The sequence below is a fragment of the Emys orbicularis genome, chromosome 2, assembly GCF_028017835.1.
Source record: "Emys orbicularis isolate rEmyOrb1 chromosome 2, rEmyOrb1.hap1, whole genome shotgun sequence".
NCBI classification, from domain to species: Eukaryota; Metazoa; Chordata; order Testudines; family Emydidae; genus Emys; species Emys orbicularis.
The window spans coordinates 297,517,318-297,542,182 of NC_088684.1; the positions used below are offsets into that span (position 1 = coordinate 297,517,318).

Consider the following 24,865-nt stretch of genomic DNA (forward strand, 5'->3'; position numbering starts at 1 on the left):
GAGCACAAGTCCATGTGCGCTGCCTGCGGCCAGGGCTTTGTCCCCGAGGAGTAAACGCAGCACCAGTGGGCGCACGCCATGGGGGGCTGCCCCACCAGTGCAGGAGGAGCTTCGCCCGCCTGTGCCACCTGGCCACGCACCAGTGGGTCCCTCCAAGGGCACTCAGTGTGGGCAGGGCTTTGCCCACCAGGACAGCCTGGCAGAGCACCAGCGGACTCGTCTCCTGCCGAGGGCACCGCGGGGCTGGCCGCGGGGAGCCAGGGCCTCTCAGGCTGCACCGGCCCGAGCTGGCCTTGGCGAGCCAGCCCCCTACTGTGCCCACGTGACACGTGTTCCATCCCACCCGGGTGCCAGCCGGCCCTGGGCCAGGCGAGGCAGAGACCCTCCAGGAATAGAGTCCCTGGGGAGGGGTTTGCTGCCCACCCGAGCCCTGCAGAGAAACCATCGGTGCAGAGTGCGGGGACAGGGCTTCCCCCAGCTCCGTGGTGGGGAACGTGTCGGGTCGGAGCACTACTGGGGCCAGCACCCGCTGGGAGGAGCAGCCACCGCTCCTGAGCACGGGGAAGGTTAAATGGACACTGAGAATCCAGGCTGGAGGCATCGCTCGCTGTGGGAACAGCCTCGGTCACACCCCACGAGCCAGCCGGGCCGGTGCGTTCGGGTCCCTTTGCGCACCCCTGTGTTCGGGCGGCATGAAGGGGGCAGAAAGCAGCCAGGTCGGGCCAGCTGAGATCCCCGGGCACGGGGGAACTCTCGCCTTGTGCACCTGGCTCCCGTGCCACCCTGGCCACCCAAACCTGTACAGGGGCCTTGGCCAAAGTGCCTGGTGCTCCAGCTCTCCCCACTTTGCCCTGAGCGCCGTGAGCCCTCCACACCTCTGCCTATCCCCCGGGCTGGGGATTTGGCACGTGTGGAAGATGCCAGGTAAAGCAGGGCTGGACAGTGACAGTGTCCGTCTCCAGACCAGGCCCGGCACGTGTAGTGACCATGCTAGTGTCCCCACCAGGCTCTTCCGTTCTGGGGTGGCTGGGCCGCTCCTAACCGCAGAGACTCCAGTGGGGGTCTGGGTCGCACGCTCTGCCTGTTGGTAACTGGACGGTCTGACCAACGGGCTCCAACCACGTCTGATGATAACAATGCTTGGCCGGTACTGAGCTGGGGCCAGGTCACAGGTGTAAAGCTCTGTCCCTTGTGACCAGTCCTCCCCGCTCCCAGCCAATTGGCTGCTCCGATGTCATTGAGTCACGAGATCACAGACCGTGGAGAGCAACCGCGTGCGTGCACTGAGTGTGGGAAAAGCTCCCGGTATGAGCATCTCCCTGTTACCTGCCGAGAGTCACAGCAGGACGTGCTCCTCCTCAGGGACGGGCCCCTGGGCTTGCAGCAGGGAATCAAACCTGGGCCCTTCTGTTCCAAAGCAGAACAGGACTGTTCTGGTTTGATGGTAGAAATATCGAAGCTGTTACCGGCTCAGAAACAGCCCAGGAGTTTAACTCTCGGCGCTGGGAGAACTCAGAGGGCGTAGTTCTCTGCTGCCCTGCACCCTGTGCCGTCTTTTCCCCATGCAAAGTGGGTGCCGAACGCTTCCGGATCAGCTTGCTGCAGCCTCCCCCTCTGGGCCAGTGTCCCTGAGAGCAGAGGGTGCCAGGCCGTGGGGACACAGGCCCAGAGTTGCAGTCATGGACGGTTCTCCAGTGAGGACAGCTAGGTTGGGATTTTCAGAACAGCCTTTGGGAATTAGGTGCCTAAATTCCATTCGAGTCAATGGGAGCTGGACACAGAGGTCCCTTAGGTGCCTTCAAAAAATCCCAGCCGGAGCCTTGGAGCTTAACTCGTTTCTAGAACGTTAGGTTTGGAGTGAGAGAAATCCTTGATGCTGCTGGGTCTAGTCCACGTTCCTACCTGCTTACGGGAAGTGGAAACATACACAGCGAAATGTCAAAATAAGCTGGGAGGGGTTTTTTAAATTACTTTCAAAATGCTGGTTTTGGCTGCCTGTGTTCTCTGCCCTCCCCAGCTCAGCCTGTTACCAGCCCTGTGTGGGCTTCTCCTTTTCTGCCTTGGCTCACACAGCGCGGTACAGTATTTATTCTGCATCACAGAGCTGGGCTGCTGAGGTTTTTCTTTAGTTTCAATTGAGAGGCTGTGGGAACTGACACTCTGACACCCAAAATACACGGGGTTTCCTTTCCAGGAGGGGCCGGGGAAGAGACTCCCCTTCCCATGATCTCCAGGGTCAAAGGGCTGCTGTAAACCTGTCTGCTCCAGAAACATGTAAAGAGCAGCTTGGTAGAAATGGGGTTTTTCTAAAGTCTGTAAATAAAATTGTACAAGCTAATTCCATGGGCCTTGGCTCCTTTCTGTCCTGCGGCAGAGGGGAGAAGAGTGTTTTGGTCTCTAAATAACAGGGAGGGGGGAGTGTACAGTTTGCTACAGATATTCAGACAAACTCTAGCCCTGCCATATGCAGGTGGAACCCCCCTGAATTCTGTGGCCCACTGTCTGTGGACATCTGAAACAGACAGGTATCGATAGCCCCTATTAGTGCCAGGACAGGAGTGGGAATTGGATCCACTTTGCACCCACAAAAAATGGAGGTTGGGTGGGTTGAGGCCTTCTTATAACTTGAACCCTAACCAAGAGAAGGGGCTGTGCCCACCCAAAGTATCCGCGACTCTGGGTGCAGCACCCAGGAGGAAAAGCGGGAATGTAGGAGCAAAGGGCAGAGTCTGTGATCGTCTGTCCAAGAGGATGTGATCATGGGAGCCTGTGGGTCAGCTTGATTTGCATGAGCCTGCGCTGGGCTGCCAGGCCCCAGGCGGCCAAGGAGGGGAGCACTTTCAAGGAGAACCTATTTTTCTGCCCTGCCGTGATTACTTGCTCCTGTTCGAGTGCAGTAACACGCTCTGGAGTGGGCAGCTGGGTCTCAGCCCAGCCTTTTTTAGATGCTGCGTTTCAGAGGGTAGGAAACAGACACCACCTTTAGCCTGCTATGGCACAGTGCGGCTCAGTACTATGTCTAGCACGTAGCAGTGTGTTTTGTGTTGTCACTGCATTGCTACGCAGCATCACAATCTAGGCTCTTGCAGGCAGCTGGGAAAACTAGGCCTTGTTGTAGTGTCCACCAGTGAACTCAGCACTTCCCCGGATAGACAGGTGTCTGCCTCCCAGGAGCTTACAGTGGTGGACTTGGTAGACAAGTGAGGCTCTAACATACAGTGAATATGTAAGTAAATCAGGAAGTGTTATTACTCCTTCACATAACACAAGAACTAGGGGTCACCAAATGAAATTAATAGGCAGCAGGTTTAAAACAAAAGGAAATATTTTTTCACACAACGCACAGTCAACCTGTGGAACTCCTTGCCAGAGGATATTGTGAAGGCCAAGACTATAACAGTTCAAAAGTACTGTGTACTGTGTCCAGTTTTGGGCCCCACACTACAAGAAGGATGTGGAAATATTGGAAAGAGTCCAGCGGAGGGCAACAAAAATGATTAGGGGGCTGGAGCACATGACTTCTGAGGAGAGGCTGAGGGAACTGGGATTGTTTAGTCTGCAGAAGAGAAGAATGAGGGGGGATTTGATAGCTGCTTTCAACTACCTGAAGGGGGTTCCAAAGAGGATGGAGCTCGGTTGTTCTCAGTGGTGGCAGATGACAGAACAAGGAGAAATGGTCTCAAGTTGCAATGCGGTAGGTCTAGGTTGGATATTAGGAAACACTATTTCACTAGGAGGGTGGTGAAGCACTGGAATGCGTTACCTAGGGAGGTGGTGGAATCTCCATCCTTAGAGGTTTTTAAGGCCCGGCTTGACAAAGCCCTGGCTGGGATGATTTAGTTGGGGATTGGTTCTGCTTTGAGCAGGGGGGTTGGACTAGATGACCTCCTGAGGTCCCTTCCAACCCTGATATACTATGATTCTAAAAAAGAATTAGATAAGTTCATGGAGGATACGTCCATCAATGGCTATTAGTCCAGATGCTCAGGGATGGAACCCCACGCTCTGGGTGCCCCTAAACCTCTGACTGCCGGAAGCGGGGAGTGGACGGCAGGGGAGGGATCCCTGGAGAATTGCCCTGGTCTGTTCAGTCCCGCTGAAGCAGCTGGCCCGGGCCGCAGTCAGACTGGGCACCGTGGCCCCTAGGTCTGACCGGGTGGGGTGTGGGGGGCTGGGTTCCCAGCTCGCTGTGCTGAAGAGGCAGCGGGAGCCCAGGAGCGGGGCTGCCCCGCAGGAGTTTCCCCCTCCGGCCCCGGGTGCTTCTGCTGCAGCCCGGCGGGGTCCGCACCAGGGGCAGAGGCGGCCGGGCCGGGGCCGGGGCGGCTGCTGAGGCGCAGCCTGAACCTACCGGCTCCCGGCCCCTGATCCCCGCTGCGGGGTTTGTCACATCCGAGAACCAGCCGCGCTCAGGGCGGGGACTGGCCCCAGCGTCCCGGCCCGGCCCCGCCTGCCGCCGCCAGGGGCCGCTGCCGCCCCGCTCCTCCCCGCCGCTCCCGGGCCCCGGCAGCCAGGCCGCGGCTCCCTCCCGGCTGCGCTCGCTCTGCTCCGGCCGGCAGCGGGGCCGGCCCGTGGCGAGGCGGCGCCGGGACTCTGCCCAGCCCGGAGCGGGAGCGGAGCTCGGCCGGGCCGGGCCGGGCCCGCTGGAGAAGCCCCGCCCGGGGGGGCCATGGCCGAGCGGGCCGCTGCCCAGGTAAGGGCCCGGCGGGCGGGGGAGCCTCGGGCCCCGGGAGCTTCTCCCCGCCCGGCCTGGGCCCCGGGAGCCGGAGCGCGGGGAGCGCGGGGCTGCCCGGCCGCGCTGGGGGCTGAGCCCCGGGGCGGGGCGATCCGGGCCCGTTTCTCCTCCCCGGGGTTTGCCGCACGCTGTGGTCACCTCCGGGTTAGCGGGGAAATTAACTCGGCAGCCGGGACTGTTCGTGGCCCGAGCCCCCGGGGCAGGAGCGTGGGGACCCGGCCCGTGTCCGAGCAGAGGCCGTGGCCTAGCGCTGGTCCGGGTGCCAGCGTGCCCGGCCCCGAGCGGGGCACAGAGCGACCCCTCGGACAGCTAAACCCCAGCTGGCGGTCGTGGGGCGCCTTGGGACTAGCCAGCCAGCGGGGGGAGGTCAGAGCTCTTACTGGACCAGTGAGACTCTCTCCTGGCACTACCCGGCATCCCGCACGGGTACCGCGAGGCAGGTTGTGCCCACTGGAGTTGGAAGGTGGGTTCTGAATCTGCTTGGACCCTAGTTGCTGCCAATGCCGGGATCTAAAAATGCGGCCACCCACTTAATAGAATTGCAGGTAACGGGGCCATAATAAACCCCTTGAGTCTTGTGGTCAAACCCCGCCCTGCGTTGCGCTGGATGTCACGGGATAAGGTCTGTGATCCCACCTGAAGCCTGTGATGAAAAGATCAGTGGATCTGTGACTGGAGGATTCTCTGCGACTTGAAGTCTTTAAATCATGATTTGGGGACTTCAACAGCTGAGTCAAGGGAGAGAATTATTCCAGGAGTGGGTGGGTCAGCTTTTGTGGCCTGCATCATGCGGGAGGTCAGACTAGATGATCATAATGGTCCCTTCTGACCTTAAAGTCTATGAGTCTATGAGACTGCCGCACTGGAGTGCGAGCCTGTCCTTTGAACCCTGGGAAGTGCTGAGCGGCATGGAGCGTGGGAGCAGCCCTGTATTGTGCCGAGGGTGACCAGATAGAAAGTGTGAAAAATCGGGACAGGCGGTGGGGCGGTAACAGGCGCCTATATAAGAAACCCCCCCGAATAACAGGACTTCCTGTATAAAATTGGGACATCTGGTCACCGTAATTTTGCCTCTGTAGCTAGATCAGGGTACGCTCTCTGGCTCAGTTTTCACTTGCTGTCCTTGCAAACAGGTTCTGGAACCGGACTCGGAGCAACAGGGTGTGGTGCCTTTACAACCCCTTGCCGTCCCGGACCAAACTGTGAGAGAAACCCAGCTGGGCACAGCAGCGATTTCCCTGGCTGTAATGACTTCAGTCCAAGCCGTGGAGAGGAAGGTGGATTCTCACATCACACGGTGTCTGAACCTGGAGGGGAGAACGGGGATGACTGAGAAGAAACTAATAGACTGTGAGAAGACAGTGGTGGAGTTTGGGAACCAGCTGGAGAGTAAATGGGCCGTGCTGGAGACTCTGATCCAGGAGAATAATCTGCTGCAGAGGAGGCTGGAGAATGTGGAGAACCTGCTGAAAAACAGGAACTTCTGGATCCTGAGACTCCCCCCAGGGACTAAGGGGCAGGTCCCCCAGGTAACAGTGTCCCAGCTGCAGAGGGATGCGAGCAAAATATAATAGAGAATTATCAGATGATCTTATTCATTCACCGTGCTGTGAATTCTTGGGACCACTTTGGGATGCCCCAGGAGCCACGGCACTATAGTTGCAAATTCAAGAAGGAAGTGGCTGGTAGAGGGATGGGTGATGTGTGTGGCCCCAGCACATACACAGGGAGGGAGGCTTGTCAGCAGCCTGCAGAAGGATGAAGGTTTAAGGATCAGCAGTGCAGGTGTCCCCTGGAGGTGGGGAGGTCCTGAATTCCTTTTAAGGTACAGGGACGGAAGAAAGGCTGCCTTGCCTTGTCCAGAGGGATAGTGACTGCCTGTGGTGACAATGGGGCTGGGGGGTGTTTGTGCTCCTTGTCTCATAACTAATAAAAGATGTCAGGAGCTGTTAACAGGATGGTACAAAAGCAGCAGGCGCTGAACATGTAACGTGTGTGATTTCAGGTGCCGGTGACGTTCGATGACGTCTCAGTGTATTTCAACGAGCAGGAGTGGGGGAGCTTAGATGAATGGCAGAAGGAGCTTTACAAGAATGTGATGAAGGGGAATTTTGAGACTTTGATCTCGCTGGGTAAGGATCCGTTTTCCCTCCTTCGTTAGAAGCGGTAAGTTGTGCGCAGTTCATGGGCTGGAATCCAGCTCCGAGTTATCCTCCACTTACGCTGCATTTTGCTAGGTCAGCACTTGTAGCTCTTGAAGATTTTCTGAAAGTTCAACTCTGTGCATCCTCCCCTAGGAACAGAGAGTGAAAGTTACCCAGTGGTGGCCTGAGCTCTCCATGTGCTGTGCTTTCTCCCGCTGGATAATAACTGCATTTATCTGCTCCGGCCCGAGTCGTCTTTACAGAAATCGATGATGTCCACGTCTGACTTCTCTTGGTTCTTATACACGCTCCGTCGCTGTAGGTAGCACCCACGTGCCTTATCCTCACAAATCCCCGTAAGGCAGGGCAGTAGCGGCACCATTTTATGGATGGGGAATTGAGGCCCAGAGAGATTGAGACACATTTTTTAATGCTCAGCCCCCGCCACCGGGGCCGGATTTTCAAAAGAGCCGTGCTCCCACCATTCTGTGCTCTTTGGAAAATCTGCAATTCTTTGTAACGTCCTGTTCCCTGCTGTCATTCTTGTCTTTGAAATAGATTATGCCATTTCCAAGCCTGACATCTTAGCCCGTATTGAACAAGGGGAAGAACCATGTGTCCGGGATCAGCAGGACTCAGAGAGAGTAGAAATCCCTGTGGAGCCTTGCACAGGTGAGTGCTGCTGCTGCTTCAGTTAGCGTCCCTCTGGGTGCTCCGCTGTCGGTGTATCTGCGCCTCTACTTGGAGAATTTAAGTAGCAGTGTCTGTTCGGCCGCACATGCGCCCTCTCCCGCTTGTGGTCTGCCTCGAGGTTATCTAGCGCTGCACAGGCGAACCGCCCTCTGCTCCTTCTCCATCGCCCTTGGCCCGGGAACGGAACAAGTCATTTTCAGTTTTTAGTTCTTAGCATTTCTGTTAGCATTTGTAGTGCTTAGAGAGCCGCAGGGTATTTTATTTGTTTGAGTCTTAAAAAAAAGAAAATCCTCTGTCGAGCCATTTCCCGAGGGGTGCTCGAACCCTGCTCTGCCCCAGGCCCCGCCCCCACTCCACCCCTTCCCCTAGGCCATGCCCCATCCTGCCTTTTCCATTCCACCCCCTGCCTCGCTCTATCTCTTCCTGCCCCCACTCCTCCCCCTTGCCCCCTGTGCCTCCTGCTCACCGCTGAACAGCTGATCCTCGGTGGACAGGAGGTGCTGGGGGGAGGGGAAGGAGCTGACTGGTGGGGCCTGCCAGGGGGTGTGAGCACCTAATATTTTTTTCCGTGGGTGCTCCAGCCCCAGAGCATCCAAAAAGTGGGTGCCTAAGTAGGGGCATGACCGTTTCCTGCCCTGCTTTAAAAGGTGCCTCTCCTGCAGGGAGGCATTGCCAGTGATGGACGGACGCTTGTTGTGTCCCGTGTCTCTCGGAGAGGCATGTATTCCGCGGAAGTGCAGCTTCTGCGAGCAGCTGAAGGCTAGATCCCGAAAGAACCGGCAACAAAACTTGAAACTCTTCCCCGTGGAGGGTGCTCTTAAACTGGCGTCTGACCCTGGTCCCGAATCCTCTCCAGGATGAAGGTGGTCTCCAGAGAGGGAGAACCGCAGAGAAAGTCGGCTGACTGCCCCTCCAAAGTCTCTAGAAAAAAGGGCTGCAAGCCCTCAAACCGAGCTCTAGACCAGCCAAAGGGGATCCCTGGTGTGTTCGGTCACTTCGGCAGCAATGACTCCAAAGCGTGGCACCAAGAGCTCCATATGCCTTGGGACCCACATCATGCCAAGGGACCCACGGGGCCCAGGCTGGGGAACGGGCACCACTGTCGGTACCGTCTCTACAAACTCGGTGCCAACAAAAAGATCCTTGGCATGGAGCACTTCAAAGCAGTTCCTGTCGGAATGAGCCGCACATAAAAGGCCGTCGTTACCAATGAGTCAGCATCAACAACAGTCCCTGACAGCATCGACCACAGTGGTACCACCGGAGTTCTGCTTCTTTAGGGACCTTATGGTTGTGGAGGAACCAGAGTCCCCACTACTCAGTCCCCAGGCTCCAGCACCGAGCCCATCTCAGTCCCCAGAACCACCATCGGCACTGGGGCGTTCACCTCCAGCGCCCTTATCAGCCCCACCCTACTCCAGCGGGGACTCAGACCGTGACCAGGAGGACCCCTTGTCTCTGGTCTTGCATCACAACCTTCCGTTACAGCATCTGAGACCTACACAGCTGCACCCACGCTCAGATCCCCAATCTTCCTGGTATGGTCACCCGTGGGTAGTGCCACCCATGCCCTTCCCCCCCCTCAGTGGCCTTACTGGGATCCACGGGCAGCCTAGGGGGCCCCACACCTCTCGGGGATCTAGAATCCCCCACAGAGAGTCCACCAGACGATCCCCTCTGGCCTCTGTATCCAGAGCCCCGGAGGCTTGGGAAGAAACTTTCAAGCAACAGGAGGCCAGACTAGAGGTGAAAACCACTCCACCGATGAACATCTCCTCCTCACCTGATGAGGTGGTGATGCCCCCTCCTCCATCAGTAGCTGATGATTTTAAGTTTTTCCAAGAGGGTGGTTGAGGCTCTGCAAACTCCCTTCAAGGAAGTGAAAGACTCACACCACAAATTGTGGACATACTGCACGCCTCTTCCTCTTCCAGAATTGCCCTTCCAGTCAATCAGGTGCTTTTAGACCCTGCCAAGGCCATCTGGCAGACACGCCTCTACTGCACCAACCTGCAAGAGGGCAGACAAAAAATATTACATGCCCCCCAAGGAGGCAGATTAGGCAGACTAGATTAGACCTGTTTACCTACATAGGAGCCAAGGAGTGGAGTGGAATGCTTAAAGGGGACTGTGTTTGGCTTCTTGTTAACCAGTGTGGTGCTACAAAAGCTCGTTTGATATTGGTTTGGTGGCTCTATTATAGAATAAACCACCAGTTCTGGGGGATTACGGGCCCTGTTTCTTGCAGTCTGCCCTGAGTGTGGCATTCTTAGAGTGGCTCATCTGGGCACCCGGTCACAGCTTCCAAAGTTGGTGCAATTCCAAACAAGTGGCTCCCACATCTTCCTCCCTCCCTTTGATCCTAGATTCTGTTCTAGGTCTCAGAAGATCCGGTCTCTCTATTAGCTCGCAGTTAAAGTACATCTAGTGGCCATAGCAGCTTTTCACCATCAGGTGGACGGTCACTCAGTATTCGCCCATCCAGCAACAGGCAGATTCCTCACAAGCGTGAGAAACCTCTTCCCACAGGTCAGATCACCCACTCCAACGTGGGACCTCAGCCTGGTTCTGAAAACTTTAACTAGAACACCCTTTGAACCTTGGCCACGTGCTCCCTCCTACGCCGGTCCGTGAAGACAGCATTCCTTGTGGCCATTACCTCAGCACGGCGGATGCGGAAATAGCAGTGTTATTGGCGCACCCGCTCTTCACGGTCTTCTTTAAGGACAAAGTCACCCTGAGGCCACGTCCCACGCTGCTACCCAAGGTAACCTTATCCTTTCATATGAACCAACTAATTCACTTCCCCGCCTGTTTTCCAAAACCTCCCTGTGACAATAGAGAGGCGATACTGCATATGCTGGCTGTTAGGAGAGCCCTCGCATTTTATTTGGACAGGACTAAGGACTTTAGGAAGTCTGCTAAACTCTTCCTTTCATTCGCAGAAAGATCCAGAAGCACCACAATATCAGACTCTCGAAATGGGTCTCCGGTTGCACTAACCACTGTTACCATGTGCGTTACCTGCTGCCCCGTCAGGAAGCCGCAAGCACTCCACGAGAGCCGTTTCTACCTCAGTCACGTTTCTTAAAGACGTCCCCGTCTCAGAAATCTGCAGGGCAGCAACCTGGGCCTCTGCCCATGCTTTCGCGGAACACTACGCGATGACTCGGGACTCAGCCTCTCATGCCATCTTTGGCTCCTCCTTACGATCGGCAGTAACAGACTCCACCCCGAAGCCCCAGCCCGCCAAGGGGGATACCGCTGGGAAGTCGCTACGGTGAAGCACCCATAGGGACAGCACTCAAAGAAGAAGAGGATGTTACTCACCTTGTGCATTAACGATGTTTTTTTGAGATGTGTGACCCTATGGGTGTTCCACCACCCACCCTCCTCCCCCCGACTTCGGAGTTCTCGACAAGGGGCTCTGCGGTAGAGAAGGGATGGAGGGTGGTTCTCCCGCGCAGCGCTAGATGGCCTCCAGGCAGGCCACGAGGGAGGGAGAGCGCATGTGCAGGCCGAACAAACGCTGCTACCTAGATTCTCTGATTAGAGGTGCAGGGGCCCAGATACACCTACAGTGGAGCACCCATAGGCATCCTACTCAGAGAACCATTGTTATTGCACAAAGTGAGTAACTTCCTCTTTAATCTGAAGCTCTAAATCCTTCGAAATCGGTCATTCTTTCTATACCAGGATCCCTCGTGCCGCCTAACCGCGGCCCCTCCCCCATGTAACAATTAAGGAAGGACAGAGTGACTGCGACCAGTTCATGAGCCTCAGGCTGAGAACCCAGGTTCTCAGTCTCAGGGATTGAGGTCTGGCACACGGCGAGGTTGTGTTGATGGGATTGGATTTTCACTGCTGTGGGATGACCTAGTGAAAACGGCACTTGTGCTTTTCACGAGGCTGTGACACCACCCGTAACCGATGAAGTATATCCCCCAGTGACTGACTAGTGACTTGCTTTCCAAAACCGTCTTCCCGTGGAGTTCAAAGTGCTTTGCAGCCGTTAGTGAGGATGAAATCCCCACGCCCTGCGCGGACGGCCAGCACAAACCCAAGGTGCTGCTTTTAACTCGGTGGCTATCGGTAAAACGACGTCATTCTCTTTCTCAGGGCCGGAATCCCCCATGTTGACAAGTGACGCTCTGTCACAGATCAAACAAGAGGAGGAGTCCCATGTGCAGGATCAAGGTGCCTTGGAGGAAAGTAAAATCCCAACAGACCCACCACACCGCAGCCCAGGTGAGTAACAGATTAACCCAACCAGAAATGGCAAGAGCAATAAATCCTGTCTTTACGAGTGCCTTCTTGCTGTATGTAATCCAGTGGTAACCAGCATTTGTCATCTCTTCACGGCAGATGTTCCTCACGGCTTCCTACCAGTTCTCACCAACTGCAGGCAGTTAATCCCTCCCATCACCCGTCCTTCCTCCGAGTGTTCGGAGGAGTCAGTGAAGCAGAGCTGGTCTCCTCCTCTTCCCTCTGACGAAGGTATTTGGAGCAAGCAGTGTTTGTGTTTTGTTGCAACTCTTAAGCCACCTCATCAGGTGCCTCGGCCCAGGCAGCAGTAAGCTGCTCAGGTGATGGGGTGATGTTCCCATGCCCGTCTCTCTGCCTGAAGATTTCAGCACGGGCCTTTATGTGACGCAGATGGTCCCAGGGAGTAGAGAAATGACTGTAAATCCCATTGTCCACCAGAAAGGGTTGTAAAGGGTAAGAAATGCCATGGCGTATGCTATCACTGGCTGTTTCTGCTTCAGAGACGGAACAGCTGGCATGTTCATTATATTCCCCCCCCAGCTGCTCTGATCACACAGGACTGAATGGAGTGCCTTCGGTCCCATTCCTCCCTCGTGTAACTCCAGTGATCGGGTCTGATGGTAGGGGGCTGGCCTACTCTTTCAGCCTAGCTTTGAGGTTGTTCAGAACCAGAAACAACTGAACTCAGCTAATGAGCAGAGCTGTTAAAAACAGACAGCTGCTATTCCAACACTGCACTCAAACGGGCCCATTGTTTCTTCTGTAGTTCTCTTGGTGCAGCCAGGTCAGACTCTGCCAGCAGTGTCGTTCCATGTCTGTAATGAGAGAGTTTTGGAACGTGGCTCTTACAATTCATGAGGGGTTGAAACTCATCACTTCAGTTCTCAGCCAGAGAGGAACTTCCAAGTGACTTTGTTAAATCACTGACCAGTCAAACCAGCCTCCATGTCTCGTGCTGTTAACGTCAGGCTATCCATGACAACACCTCAGAGAAGCATAATGGGATAACTCAAGGGTGACTCCAAACCCGTCTTCTCTGAGAGAAACCTGAGGCCGCTTTGGAAGGGGGTTGGTGCGACTCACCTGGGGCAGTGAGCCAGCATGAGGCCTGTGCGTCACTTAAAGCCCAGACCAGGCCCAGAGGTCAATTTTACTGTGCCAATAGTAGGTCATTTCCTAACCTCTGTAAACACTGAGATGGGAAATGTCTGCCTGTTTCTGAACAGCCACTGCCTAGCATCCTGCCAGCGTGCTGGCTGCAGACGGGACCCAGCCCCTGAGATTAGGAATCAGGAAAGTCCAGCCCTTTAGGTTTCCTTCATGTCAAGCCGATGGAGTGAATAATCTCTGGATTCTGTTTAATTTCCAGCTGATGAGGGGATTGTGATCAAAACCGAGGTGCAGCAAGTGGAGGATGTGCCAGCGACGTCGCTGGAGAGAGCAAAAGAGGAAGCTGTCCTGGGATCTTGGGAGCGTGTCCAGGACCCTGGGGAGGAACGTCCTGAAAACCTGGAGGTGCCGGGGATGTTGTTGGGAGGATTTGACGAGGAGGATTTCCAGGATCCTGGGGAGGTAACAGCCCGGGAGGTTGCATGCAGCTCAGGAACACAGCAGAGAAACCACGCAGAGAGCAGGACAGTGAACGCCGCTCACTGGGGCGGGGCCCTGATCCACCACCAGAGAAAGAGCACTCGAGAGAGACTGTTTGTGTGCACGGTGTGCGGGAAGAGCTTCAGGCTGAAGATAAATCTCGTCATCCACCAGAAGGGCCACGCAAACGAGATGCTGTACGAGTGCACAAACTGTGGGGAAAGTTTCAGAGCCAAGCAGAAATTTCTGCTGCATCTGCGACACCAGACAGCGGCGGGGGCCTGCACGCTCTCTGCTCCTCAGGAACGTTCAAGCCAAGCGGCTCCCCCTGAGTCCCAGCCCCGAAGCCAGACGGAAGACGGTTCCAGCGGTATCACTAAACGGGTTAAGAGGCTGGGTCACAAATCGAGTCTGAGCAAATACCAGCCGCCTCGTGTGCAAAGGACGTACACGTGCAGGGAATGCATGGAGCACTTCTCCAAGAGGAGGTGTCTCGTCGTGCACAAAAGGATGCACGCCGACCGCAGCAAGGGGTCGCTCATACTGTGTCCGTACTGCAGCAAGAGCTTCACCCGTCCCTCCGACCTCATCCGGCACCAGCGGATCCACACCGGGGAGCGGCCCTACCAGTGTGCCCAGTGTCACAAAACCTTCAACCGGCACCACCACCTCGTGGACCACCAGAAAATCCACACGAAGAGAGAGAGGCCCTATCAATGCAGCGAGTGCGGGAAGTCCTACATCCGCAGGCAGCATCTCCTCAAGCACAAGCACAGCCACAGGAAGAAGAAATCGTAAGAGGCGAGAGAGCCGGTCTGCAGAAACACTGTCAGCGGGGCAATCTACAGGAGGGAGATGCTGAATGGCTCAACGGCTTCCAGTCGGAATAGCCACCCCTGGCTTGCCCACGCTCACAGCCATCCAAGCAAGGGGAGGATCGGTCTTTGATTTGTAACGAGCTACGGCCAATTCACCTGGGAGACTAGGGTGTCCGTTGATTTCACCTTATCCTGCTAAGGCAATTAAGGCCAAGCCCTGGTGCGTCAGTGCCGATGGTGAGCACAGGCGTGACAATCCAGGCAGATTTGTTCCTGGATACGAGGTTACAATAAAGCGACTGCACTGCAGCAGGATGTCACGATCGCAGGAAAACGAACTGGCAGCAAATGAATATTGAAGTGAAAACCTCTGGTTTTGATGGGACAATCCAAATGGATGGAGTGCGGCGACGGGCGGCTCGCGGCAGCGGATAAGTGACTCCTGTGATCAGCGTTTAATACGTGTCAGTATTTAAACAGATTCCAAAGCCGGATGGGCACATTGGGGTCACCTGGTCTGACCGCCTGTATAACACACACTGAGTGACTTCGGCTGAAATAGAGCATCTCTTTTTTTTTACAAAAAATACCCCAGTCTTGATTTAAAATTGTTACTAGCCTGGGAACCTGGGGTCCACCTTGGGGGCAGGGCTGGGCTGAGACGGGAGGGCCCGGCTCTCACTGTGCTGCTCACGCGGCTGTGAAGCCAGGGGCTAGTTTGCCGGGGCAGGGTCCTGGCCCATGTGTGCTGCCAGGGCTGTGTGTGGTAAAAGCTCCCAGCGGCCCATGGTGGGGGTGTCTGTGCTTGATCCTGCACTCTCTGTCCATTCCAAACGCCCACTGAAGCCCGGGCCCGGGGACTGTGGAGCCCTGCAGCAGGTTCCCTTGCAGCAGGTTCCCCTGCTCCGCCTGACCTCCCTGTGGCCCTGTGCAGTGAGAATGTGGGGAACCCTCCCTTCTATCTCTGCAGGGCTGTGAAAGGAGACGAGGTGGGGGCTGCAGATGAGGGCTGGAGCCAGCTCGAGAGGCCAATGGGCATGGGGGAGAATAAGCCGGTGGGGGAGGAGGGGAAGACAGGATGACAGAGAAAAGGAAGAACAGGGGGGTGGGGGAGGTAAGACGAGATGGGGACAGAGCAAGAGGAAAGGAGAGACGTAGAGGGCGGAAGATGACTGACGATAGCAAAGAACTGAAGATTTATTAAGAGCAGGGCTGTGTAGAGATGAGACAAAAGGGGCCAGGCTGGAGGTTTATAAAACAAGGAAGGGGCAGGAGCAGGTGCCTTGGGTGCGCCTGGTCACCCTGATGAAAGAACAGGGAGCTGCTAAGGGAAAGGCAGCGGGAAAGGCAGCCCCTGGCAAAGGGAAATGTTCCTGTACAAAACAATGAGCCTGCGGGACTCAGCGCCACAAGAGCTCCCTGGTGGGGAGGAGGCATTAGGATGCGGCGCGGTAGGCAGCCTGTGTCTCATTTCTGGTCCCCCGGCCCCGGACAAGGGGTGTGTCCCAGGGAGGCGGCATCGGCTGGTGAGGGCGGGGGTAGATTTGGGGAGACAGAATGAGGGAGCTGCCCTGGCCCCAGCTACAGCCCAGCAGCCCCCGGCTCCCTTTGCTGCCTTCGTGATGACTGGATCCCCCCGCCCCGAAGGTGCCAGGAACCGGCTCCGGCCCTACTGTGCCCCCACCCGACCTGCCTTGGCCCTGGCCCCCTCAGGCACCGCCTGTGCTGCTGGGTCCCAGCGGCCTCCCGCCAGCAGGGGCCACTAGTGTCCCGGCCGGGGGCTGGTGTAGTGTGGGAAACTGCTCCCTGTCGGAATGTGCTCCTGCTATTGTAAAAAAACTGCTACCTGATGTAGCAAATTCCTACAGGGAGCAGTTTGTGCCCTGCACTCTTTTGTTGTCCCCTGCACTCATGGCAGGACAAAATATTATCTAGACCATTCCTGACACATGCTTGTCCAACCCGCTCTTAAAAATCTCCACTGATGGAGAGTCCCTTCCCTAGGCAATTTATTCCAGTGCTTAACCACCCTGACAGTTAGGACGTTTTTCCTGATGTCCAACCTAAACCTCCCTTGCTGCAATTTAAGCCCATTGCTTCTTGTCCTATCCTCAGAGGTTAAGGAGAACAATTTTTCTCACTCCTCCTTTTATGTACTTGAAAATGGTTATCACGTTTCAGTCGTCCCTCATAGGTCATGTTTTCTGACCTTTAATCATTTTTGTTGCTCTTCTCTAGACTTTCTCCAATTTATCCACATCTTTCCTGAAATGTGGTACCCAGAACTGGACACAATACTCCAGTTGAGATCTAATCAACGCGGAGTAGAGCGGAAGAATTACTTCTCGTGTCTTGCTTACGACACTGCTGCTAATACATCCCAGAATGATGTTTGCTTTTTTTGCCCGCGCCACTTCCCGCAGCTCCTATTGGCCAGGAACGGCAAGCCACGGCCACTGGGAGCTGCAGGCGGCCGTGCAAATGTAAACAAACGGTCTGTCGGCCTGCCAGCAGATTACCCTGACGGGCCGCAGGGTGCCCACTACTGCCATAGGGTATGTGAAACTGCTATCTGTACGAATGCACTACCTGTAGCAGCGACAGGTCCTACTTTGCTAGAAACTGCTATCTGATGTAGGTATCAGAGGGGTAGCCGTGTTAGTCTGGATCTGTAAAAAGCAACAGAGAGTCCTGTGAACCCACGAAAGCTTATGCTCCAATACATCTGTTAGTCTTAGGCCTTGTCTACACTACGAGAGTACTTCGATTTTAGTTAATTCGACTATGTGGAATCGATATTACTAAGTCGAATGTGTGTGTCCACACTAAGGACAGTAATTCGACTTTGTGAGACTTTGTGAGTCCACACTAACGGGGCAAGCGTCGACATTGGAAGCGGTGCACTGTGGGCAGCTATCCCACAGTTCCCGCAGTCCCCCCTGCCCATTGGAATTCTGGGTCGAGCCCCAAATGCCTTCTGGGTAAAAAAATGTGTCGAGGGTGCTTTTGGGTGCCTGTCGTCATCCGTCCGTCACTCACGCCCTCCCTCCCTCCCTCCCTGAAAGCGCCGGCGGGAAATCAGTTCGCGCGCTTTTCTGATTACTGACAGCGCGGACGCCACAGCAGTGCGAGCATGGATCCCGCTGCGACCATCGCTGCAGCTGTGGCAGTTCTCAACGCCTCGCAGCTTCTCATCCACCTGTACCAGAGGCAGCTGCAGATCAATCATGAGAGGAGGCTACGGCACCACCGTGACGGCATGAAGTCGGACACTAGCTCCGACCTCTCAGAGATCATGAGACCCAGCGCCCAGGACATCTCGCTGTCACTGGGTCTTGTTGATACTGTTGAACGGCGATTCTGGGCCCGTGAAACCAGCACGGAATGGTGGGACCGCATAGTGCTGCAGGTCTGGGATGAATCCCAGTGGCTGCGCAACTTTCGCATGCGGAAGGGGACTTTCCTCGAACTGTGTGAGTTGCTGTCCCCTGCCCTGAAGCGAAAGGACACCCGGATGCGGGCAGCCCTGACTGTCCAGAAGCGAGTGGCCATAGCCCTCTGGAAGCTCGCAACGCCAGACAGCTACCGGTCCGTCGCTAACCAGTTTGGCGTGGGCAAGTCTACCGTGGGGGTTGCTGTTATGCAAGTAGCCAGGGCAATCGTCAAGCTACTGCTATCTATGGTAGTGACCCTGGGAAACGTGGAGCTCATCAGAGATGGCTTTGCCGAGATGGGATTCCCAAACTGCGGTGGGGCTATAGATGGGACTCACATCCCTATCCTGGCACCGGACCACCAGGCCAGCCAGTACATCAACCGGAAGGGCTACTTTTCCATGGTGCTGCAAGCATTGGTGGACCATCGGGGACGTTTTACCAATATCTACGTTGGATGGCCTGGCAAGGTTCATGACGCTAGGGTGTTCAGGAACTCTGGTCTGTGTAGACGGCTGCAGGAAGGTCTTTACTTCCCGGACCACAAAGTAACTGTTGGGGATGTGGAGATGCCTACAGTCATCCTCGGGGACCCTGCATACCCGCTAATGCCCTGGCTCATGAAGCCCTACACTGGCGCACTGGACTCAGGGAAAGAACTATTCAACTACCGGCTCAACAAGTGCAGAATGGTGGTGGAGTGTGCTTTTGGCCGTCTCAAGGGGAGATGGAGAAGCCTACTCACTCGCTGTGATCTCAGCGAGACCAATATCCCGATTGTGATAGCTGCTTGCTGTGTGCTCCACAATTTGTGTGAGAGCAAGGGGGAGACCTATATGTCGGGGTGGGAGGTTGAGGCAAATAGCCTGGCTTCTGATTACGTCCAGCCAGACAGCCGGGCGATTAGAAGATCCCAGCGGGACGCGCTGTGCATCAGGGAGGCTTTGAAAGCCAGGTTCCTGACTGAACAGGGTCTCCAGTGACTTTTTACTTTGTGGACACAGATGCTGAACCTGCCCCCGTTTCTTTATCCAGTTACTGTTGACTATCCTTCCAAGTTACATACCCCCTTCCCCACCTTCCCAACAAATAAAATCTGTTCTGTTCTGTTAATGAACAAGGTTCTCTTTTTTACTGTTTTCGCGGGAATGTTTTAAACCGGGGACGCAGACTGTGGCGGGGGGCGGGCTTAGTGTTTTGATGCAAATGATGCTTCTAAAGTCCGGGAATGACAGGCTCCGCAGTGCTGCATTGGTTGTTTCAACGCAGCCTGCCAGCAGTCCTGGGCGGGACTGGATGTATGTGTCGGCCAAGTGACTTTCTGGCAGGGGGCGGAGGGTAACAGATCCCCTGCTGCGTGGCTCTGTGATCCAGGATAAGGACCGCGGCATAGGATCTCTAACTGCCCTCCCCCGACACAAAGTCACAGATCAACCCCCTCGCACCCCAGAACAAGAAAACCGCCTCCCAGACTGACCAGGGTAACTGGTGACTGTGCTGTGTATGTGTCCTGATGCTGGACCTGCCCCCGCCTCTGTAGCCTGCTACAGGTGACTGTCCTGTCCAAGTAACAAACCCCTTCCCCCCCTTCAGACAGAATCCCCTCCAAAAGACACTCTCGGAAACAGTACTTAACAGAAACAGATGTTTTATTATGAACCGCACATGAAAAGGGGGGGGGGGGAGGAAACTTGGACATGGGCTAGTGTGAGATGGGTAGGAAAGGACTTTTCAAACTTTGGAACGAGAGCCTTCCATTGCTGCAGCAGTGTGCAGTGGCCGACTGACAGTTTTAACGGCCCTTGCCGCCCCTCCTTCTTTGTACTTTTGGTGAGGGGGGTGTGGGACTTGGTGGCGGGGGAGGGCGGTTAGAGATAGACAGCAGCAGTGCTCTGTCCTCCTGCCTCCGGTCTTGCAGAACATCCACTAGGCGCCGGAGCGTCTCCGTTTGCTCCCTCATTAGTCCAAGCAGGGTTTGAGTAGCCTGCTGGTCTTCCTGGCGCCACCTCTCGTCCCGTTCCATGACTGCTCTGTGCATTTGTGACAAGTTCTCCCTCCACTGTGTCGTCTGGGCTGCCTGCTCTCGTGAGCACTCCATAAGTTCATAAAACATGTCTTCCCGCGTTTTTCTCTTCCTTCTTCTAATCTGCGCTAGCCTCTGGGAGTGTGATGCCAGGCTGGGTTGGGAGACAGTCGCAGATGTGTCTGTGGGAATGGGAAAAAGGGAGTAAATTCCTGAGACAGATAAATGAAGTTGCTAACAAAGAGCATAGTCTTTCTCTGTGAACAACACCATGCACTGGACCTTTCACATGCGCACTCAGGACAAGGTCGAATTTTCGGCCCTCGCCTTATGTGTCTGGGGTCCTGCAGTTGCGATCAGAGAAGCGTTGCAGGACACCTCTACTTCTGCTGCAGGAAAACATGGTAAGCCGTAGACTTGTGGCAACTTAAAAATGTAATAGTAGCACTGGGCTCCTTTCGCACTGAATGCAAGGCCACTCTCTGCTGGCAGCAATCAGGGAAGCATGAGCTCTGCCCCTGTCCCACCACCTCGCGGCTGTCCCCGGGAAAGATCCCTGTATGCTGCCCCTCTGCCGCCTCCACCGCGTGGCTGTAAAGCAGTCCCAATACTAACATTCCTCTCCCTAATTTAAAGCAGGGCGTCATGTGTGACGTTACACTCATGAGGATCTCGGAGACCGAGAGGGGAAGGATGCTGCGTGAGACCATGCAGAGGCCTGGGCCGTATGCCGCCATGCTGTGCCGCGCACTGATCCCCGACTACCTGATGGACTCATGGCGTGGGAACGTGTGTTACCACGGGGGACCGAATAAGATCGCCCTGCCGTGGAACCTCATGCGCATGCTGGAGCGGTACCTCTAGGAGAGCTATGCCGAGCTATCCCAGGAGGACTGTCTGTCCATTCCCGGGCACATTGACTGCCTTTTCATTTAAGTTCAGCATAAGGGACTACAGAGTGGAGCGTCCTGTGGTGGACTAATCATGAATATACGGACAGTACTTGATTTTCTATACATAGTTAGGAGTAAATAGTTCACTAAGCCAACCAAATCATGAACAACAAATTACTAATATAGTTAATATTCCTGTTTTGTTATAAATAAAAGTTTCTATGTTTAAAGGAGTGACTGAAAAGCCCATTCTTAACAATATAAATATTCCAGTTATGTTAAAATGAAATGTTTAGATGTTTAAAGCACTCACTGCTTGATCCTTCCCCTGATTCGGTGTCCGGGGTACCGGCTGTGGACGGTTGGTAGGGGATCTCGGTAAGGGTGATGAAGAGCTCCTGGCTGTCGGGGAAATCAGCGGTGCAAGCGCTGTCGACTGCCTCGTCCTCCTCATCTCCTTCCTCATCTTCCCCGTCACCTAACAGTTCCGAGGAGGAACCGGCCGTGGACAATATCCCATCCTCGGAGTCCACGGTCAGTGGTGGGGTAGTGGTGGCGGCCGCACCTAGGATGGAATGCAGTGCCTCGTAGAAACGTGATGTGTGGGGCTGGGATCCGGAGCGTCGGTTTGCCTCTTTGGTTTTTTGGTAGCCTTGTCTCAGCTCCTTGATTTTCACGCGGCACTGCGTTGCATCCCGGCTGTATCCTCTCTCTGCCATGGCTTTAGAGATCTTCTCGTAGATCTTTGCATTCCTTCTTTTGGAGCGCAGCTCGGAAAGCACGGACTCATCGCCCCACACAGCGATGAGATCCAAGACTTCCCGATCAGTCCATGCTGGGGCCCTCTTTCTATTAGATTGCACGGCCATCTCTGCTGGAGAGCTCTGCATCGTTGCCAGTGCTGCTGAGCTCTCCACGCTGTCCAAACAGAAAATGAGATTCAAACTGGCCAGACAGGAAAAGGAATTCAAATTTTCCCGGGGCTTTTCCTGTGTGGCTGGTCAGAGCATCCGAGCTCGAAGTGCTGTCCAGAGCGTCAACAGAGTGGTGCACTGTGGGATAGCTCCCGGAGCTATTACCGTCGATTTCCATCCACACCTAGCCTAATTCGATATTGCCATTTCGAATTTAGCGCTACTCCTCTCGTTTTCGAGGATTACAGAAGTCGAATTTAAAAGAGCTCTATTTCGAACTAAGTAGCTTCCTGGTGTGGACGGGTGCAGGGTTAATTCGATGTAACGGCGCTAAATTCGATATAAGCTCCTAGTGTAGACCAGGCCTTAAAGGTGCCACAGGACCCTCTGTTGCTTCTATCTGATGTAGCTAATTCCTACAGATAGCAGTTTCTCACTCTAGGGTGTGTGAAATGGCTATCAGTAGGAATTTGCTACCTGTAGCAGGGAGAGGTAGTGAATTGTTACCATTAGCAGTTACTGATTCATATGGTTGTTCTTATGTGCTGACTTGTCCTAATTTGCCAAAACTTGACAGTGGTGTGGGATGGAAGCATAAAGTGTTCAGCTTCCAAACGACCCTGCCTGGATTCATGTTAGTGGGATGCGGGACATGTGGAGGAAAATTTAAATTCTAAATTTCCTTAGGGTTCATCTTCAATATACTTCTATGCTGGTGCGATCTCTGACCATTACAGTTCACCAGCTCAGCAGGCAGGCAGAGGCAGCAATGCACTTGTCCTGTTGCCTTGACTGAGAGAGGTTTCTGATCAAAGGGAGCGTAGATTCCAGCCAGCTCCTGGGTAATATCTCATTGGAGATGAAAGGGCTTGTTCAGAAAGAGATTTTGAAGTCAGTAGAGTAAAGATGAGCCAGATGTGTTTGTCTCCATGCAGCTCTATGTTATTCTCTGGGGGCTGGGTAGCTACTGGGACCAGGTATCAAGAGATGAATTCCTACTTCTTTCATCCCAGGAAACATAGCACAAAAATTGGGTTGAACCATTAGTGATGATGAAGAAGAAGTTGAAATCAAATCTATATTCGTTCATCGTATGTTATTCCACTCTGTTCAAATTCTCTATTCTGTCCTGGTCACATGGCAGCCCCATTGCAGGTAGTGCCTCACTCCACTCAACTGTCGGTGTTTTATAAGACAGGCATCTGTAAAAGCTAGGTAGAGGTTGATGGAAACCAAAAGTCGTTGTTGTAGAGATGTAAGAATCAAGTCAGTGTACTTTACTTTTTCAGCTAGCTTAACAAACACTTCTTGTCTTTCTTCATTTAAGGAGTCAATATAAGTGCCCTAATTAGCCTTTTCACATAGTTTGTCAGCATTGGCTTTGCTGATCAGTCTAGCAAACCAAGCCCGTCCACTTTTACTATATAAATCCATGGTACACCCACATCTTGAATACTGCGTGCAGTCCTGGTCGCCCCATCTCAGAAAAGTTATATTGGAGCTGGAAAAGGTACAGAGAAGGGCAACTACAATTATTAGTATGGAACAGCTTCCGTATGAGGAGAGATTAAAAAGACTGGGGGACTTTCCAGCTTGGACAAGAGACTACTAAGTGGGGGACATGATGGAGGTCTATACAATCTTGACTGGTGTGGAGAAAATGGAAAGCTCTCTCACATAACACAAGAACTAGGGGTCACCCAATGACATGAATAGGCAGCAGGTTTAAAACAAACGAAAGGAAGTATTTCTTCACACAACGCACAATCAACCTATGGAACTTTTTGGCAGGGGCTGTTTTAAAGGCCAAAACAAGAACAGGATTCAAAAAAGAACTAGATAAGTTCATGGAGGGTAGGTTCATCAATGGCTATTAGCCAGGATGGGCAGGGATGCAACACCATGCTCTGAGAGCCTCTGTTTGGCCAAAGCTGGGAGTGGACGATAGGGGATGGATCACTCAATAATTAGCAGGTTCTGTTAATTTCCTTTGAAGCACCTGGCATTGGCCACTGTCGGAAGACAGGACACTGGGCTAGATGGACCATTGGTCTGATCCAATATGGCTGTTCTTATGTTCTTATGTAAAAATTAATTATAATATAATAAAAATGTTTAGTATAGAAATTCCCAACACCAGCCAAAATTGATCACTTGGGCAACACAGCTCTGTCTGCTGGATGCCTTGGCAGAGTAGGTGAGTTCATGTAAATACCGTCTGGTCCTAAAGCCTTTCCCCCATCCCTGGCTCATCACTAGCTGTCAGGGCAGAGCTCATTCAGACCTTGCTTACAAATCATATTTTTAAATTATAAGGTTGGCCAACATCGCCGAAACCAATGCGCTGACCATGTCAGCAAAAACAACAGCTGTATGAGGAGGCTAGTCTTTGTTCAGACTTTTCAAACCTATTATACTTTTTCAGGTACAAGTATTTTATCATATACTGTATATGCTTTTAAACTGTGTATTAATGTTTTAATTTCCAACCAATGACAAAATTGGCAGCACGGCATGTAACTAGTTGACCGCTGGGGAAATGCAGGGGGGGTGTACAGCCCCGGGGGGGTGGGGGGGGGGGTGAGGGAAGGCCCGATTTCACTGAATTAAGCCTCCTGCTGCAGCACCGCAGTAGGTTACATCAAAGAGGAGCAGCAGTGACTGGGCATTGGGATGCGGGTGCCTTTAAGAACCCAGCCCTGGGAAGCCCATGCTGAGGGGTGCTGTCTGTGGGAGGGGAAATAAAAAAGCCCCTCTGCTCCCCACACCCTGTTATTGCAAACACTGGGGTCTCAGCCCCGGGGTAACTGTCATGCCTTGCCCCTGCCTGTGCTGGTTTTTACCCTCTGGCAGTTTTTACCCTACCCTCACCCCTAGGCTTAAATTAGGGTGACCAGACAGCAAGTGTGAAAAATCGGGATGGGAGGTGGGGGGGTAATAGGAGCCTATATAAGAAAAAGATCCAAAAATCGGGACTGTCCCTATAAAATCGGGACATCTGGTCACCCTAGCTTAAATCCGTCTCCTTCCTCCCCCCAGCCCCTCTCCTAACCCTGCCTGCAGCTGTTTGACCCCCCCCCTCAACTTCCGGCCCCTGCTCAGACCCTGCCCCCCACAAAGCAGCCAGCAGAAGCCCAGGGCTAGTAAGGGCAGGGGGAAGGGCAGTGGCTTCACCAGATGTTACTGAGCATGCTCGGTTCTTGCGCATGCTCAGTGCACAGCCCAAGTAGCCCGTTCCCGGGGGAGCCGTTTCCTGCCCCGGCCCGTGGCGAGGCGGCGCCGGGACTCTGCCCAGCCCGGAGCGGGAGCGGAGCTCGGCCGGGCCGGGCCCGCTGGAGAAGCCCCGCCCGGGGGGGCC

At 54.3% G+C, this 24,865-nt stretch overlaps 1 protein-coding gene across 1 annotated transcript; it reads left to right on the forward strand.

Moving 5' to 3' along the window:
- The first annotated feature begins 4,666 nt into the window (after positions 1 to 4,666).
- Positions 4,667 to 14,783, forward strand: LOC135875244 (zinc finger protein 777-like). The gene is made up of 7 exons (XM_065400246.1): positions 4,667 to 4,690; positions 5,866 to 6,261; positions 6,738 to 6,864; positions 7,435 to 7,548; positions 11,689 to 11,817; positions 11,935 to 12,066; positions 13,205 to 14,783. Exons 1-7 carry the CDS (start codon positions 4,667 to 4,669, stop codon positions 14,221 to 14,223), a joined length of 1,941 nt encoding a protein of 646 aa, XP_065256318.1. The 3' UTR covers positions 14,224 to 14,783.
- The last annotated feature ends 10,082 nt before the right edge of the window (positions 14,784 to 24,865 follow it).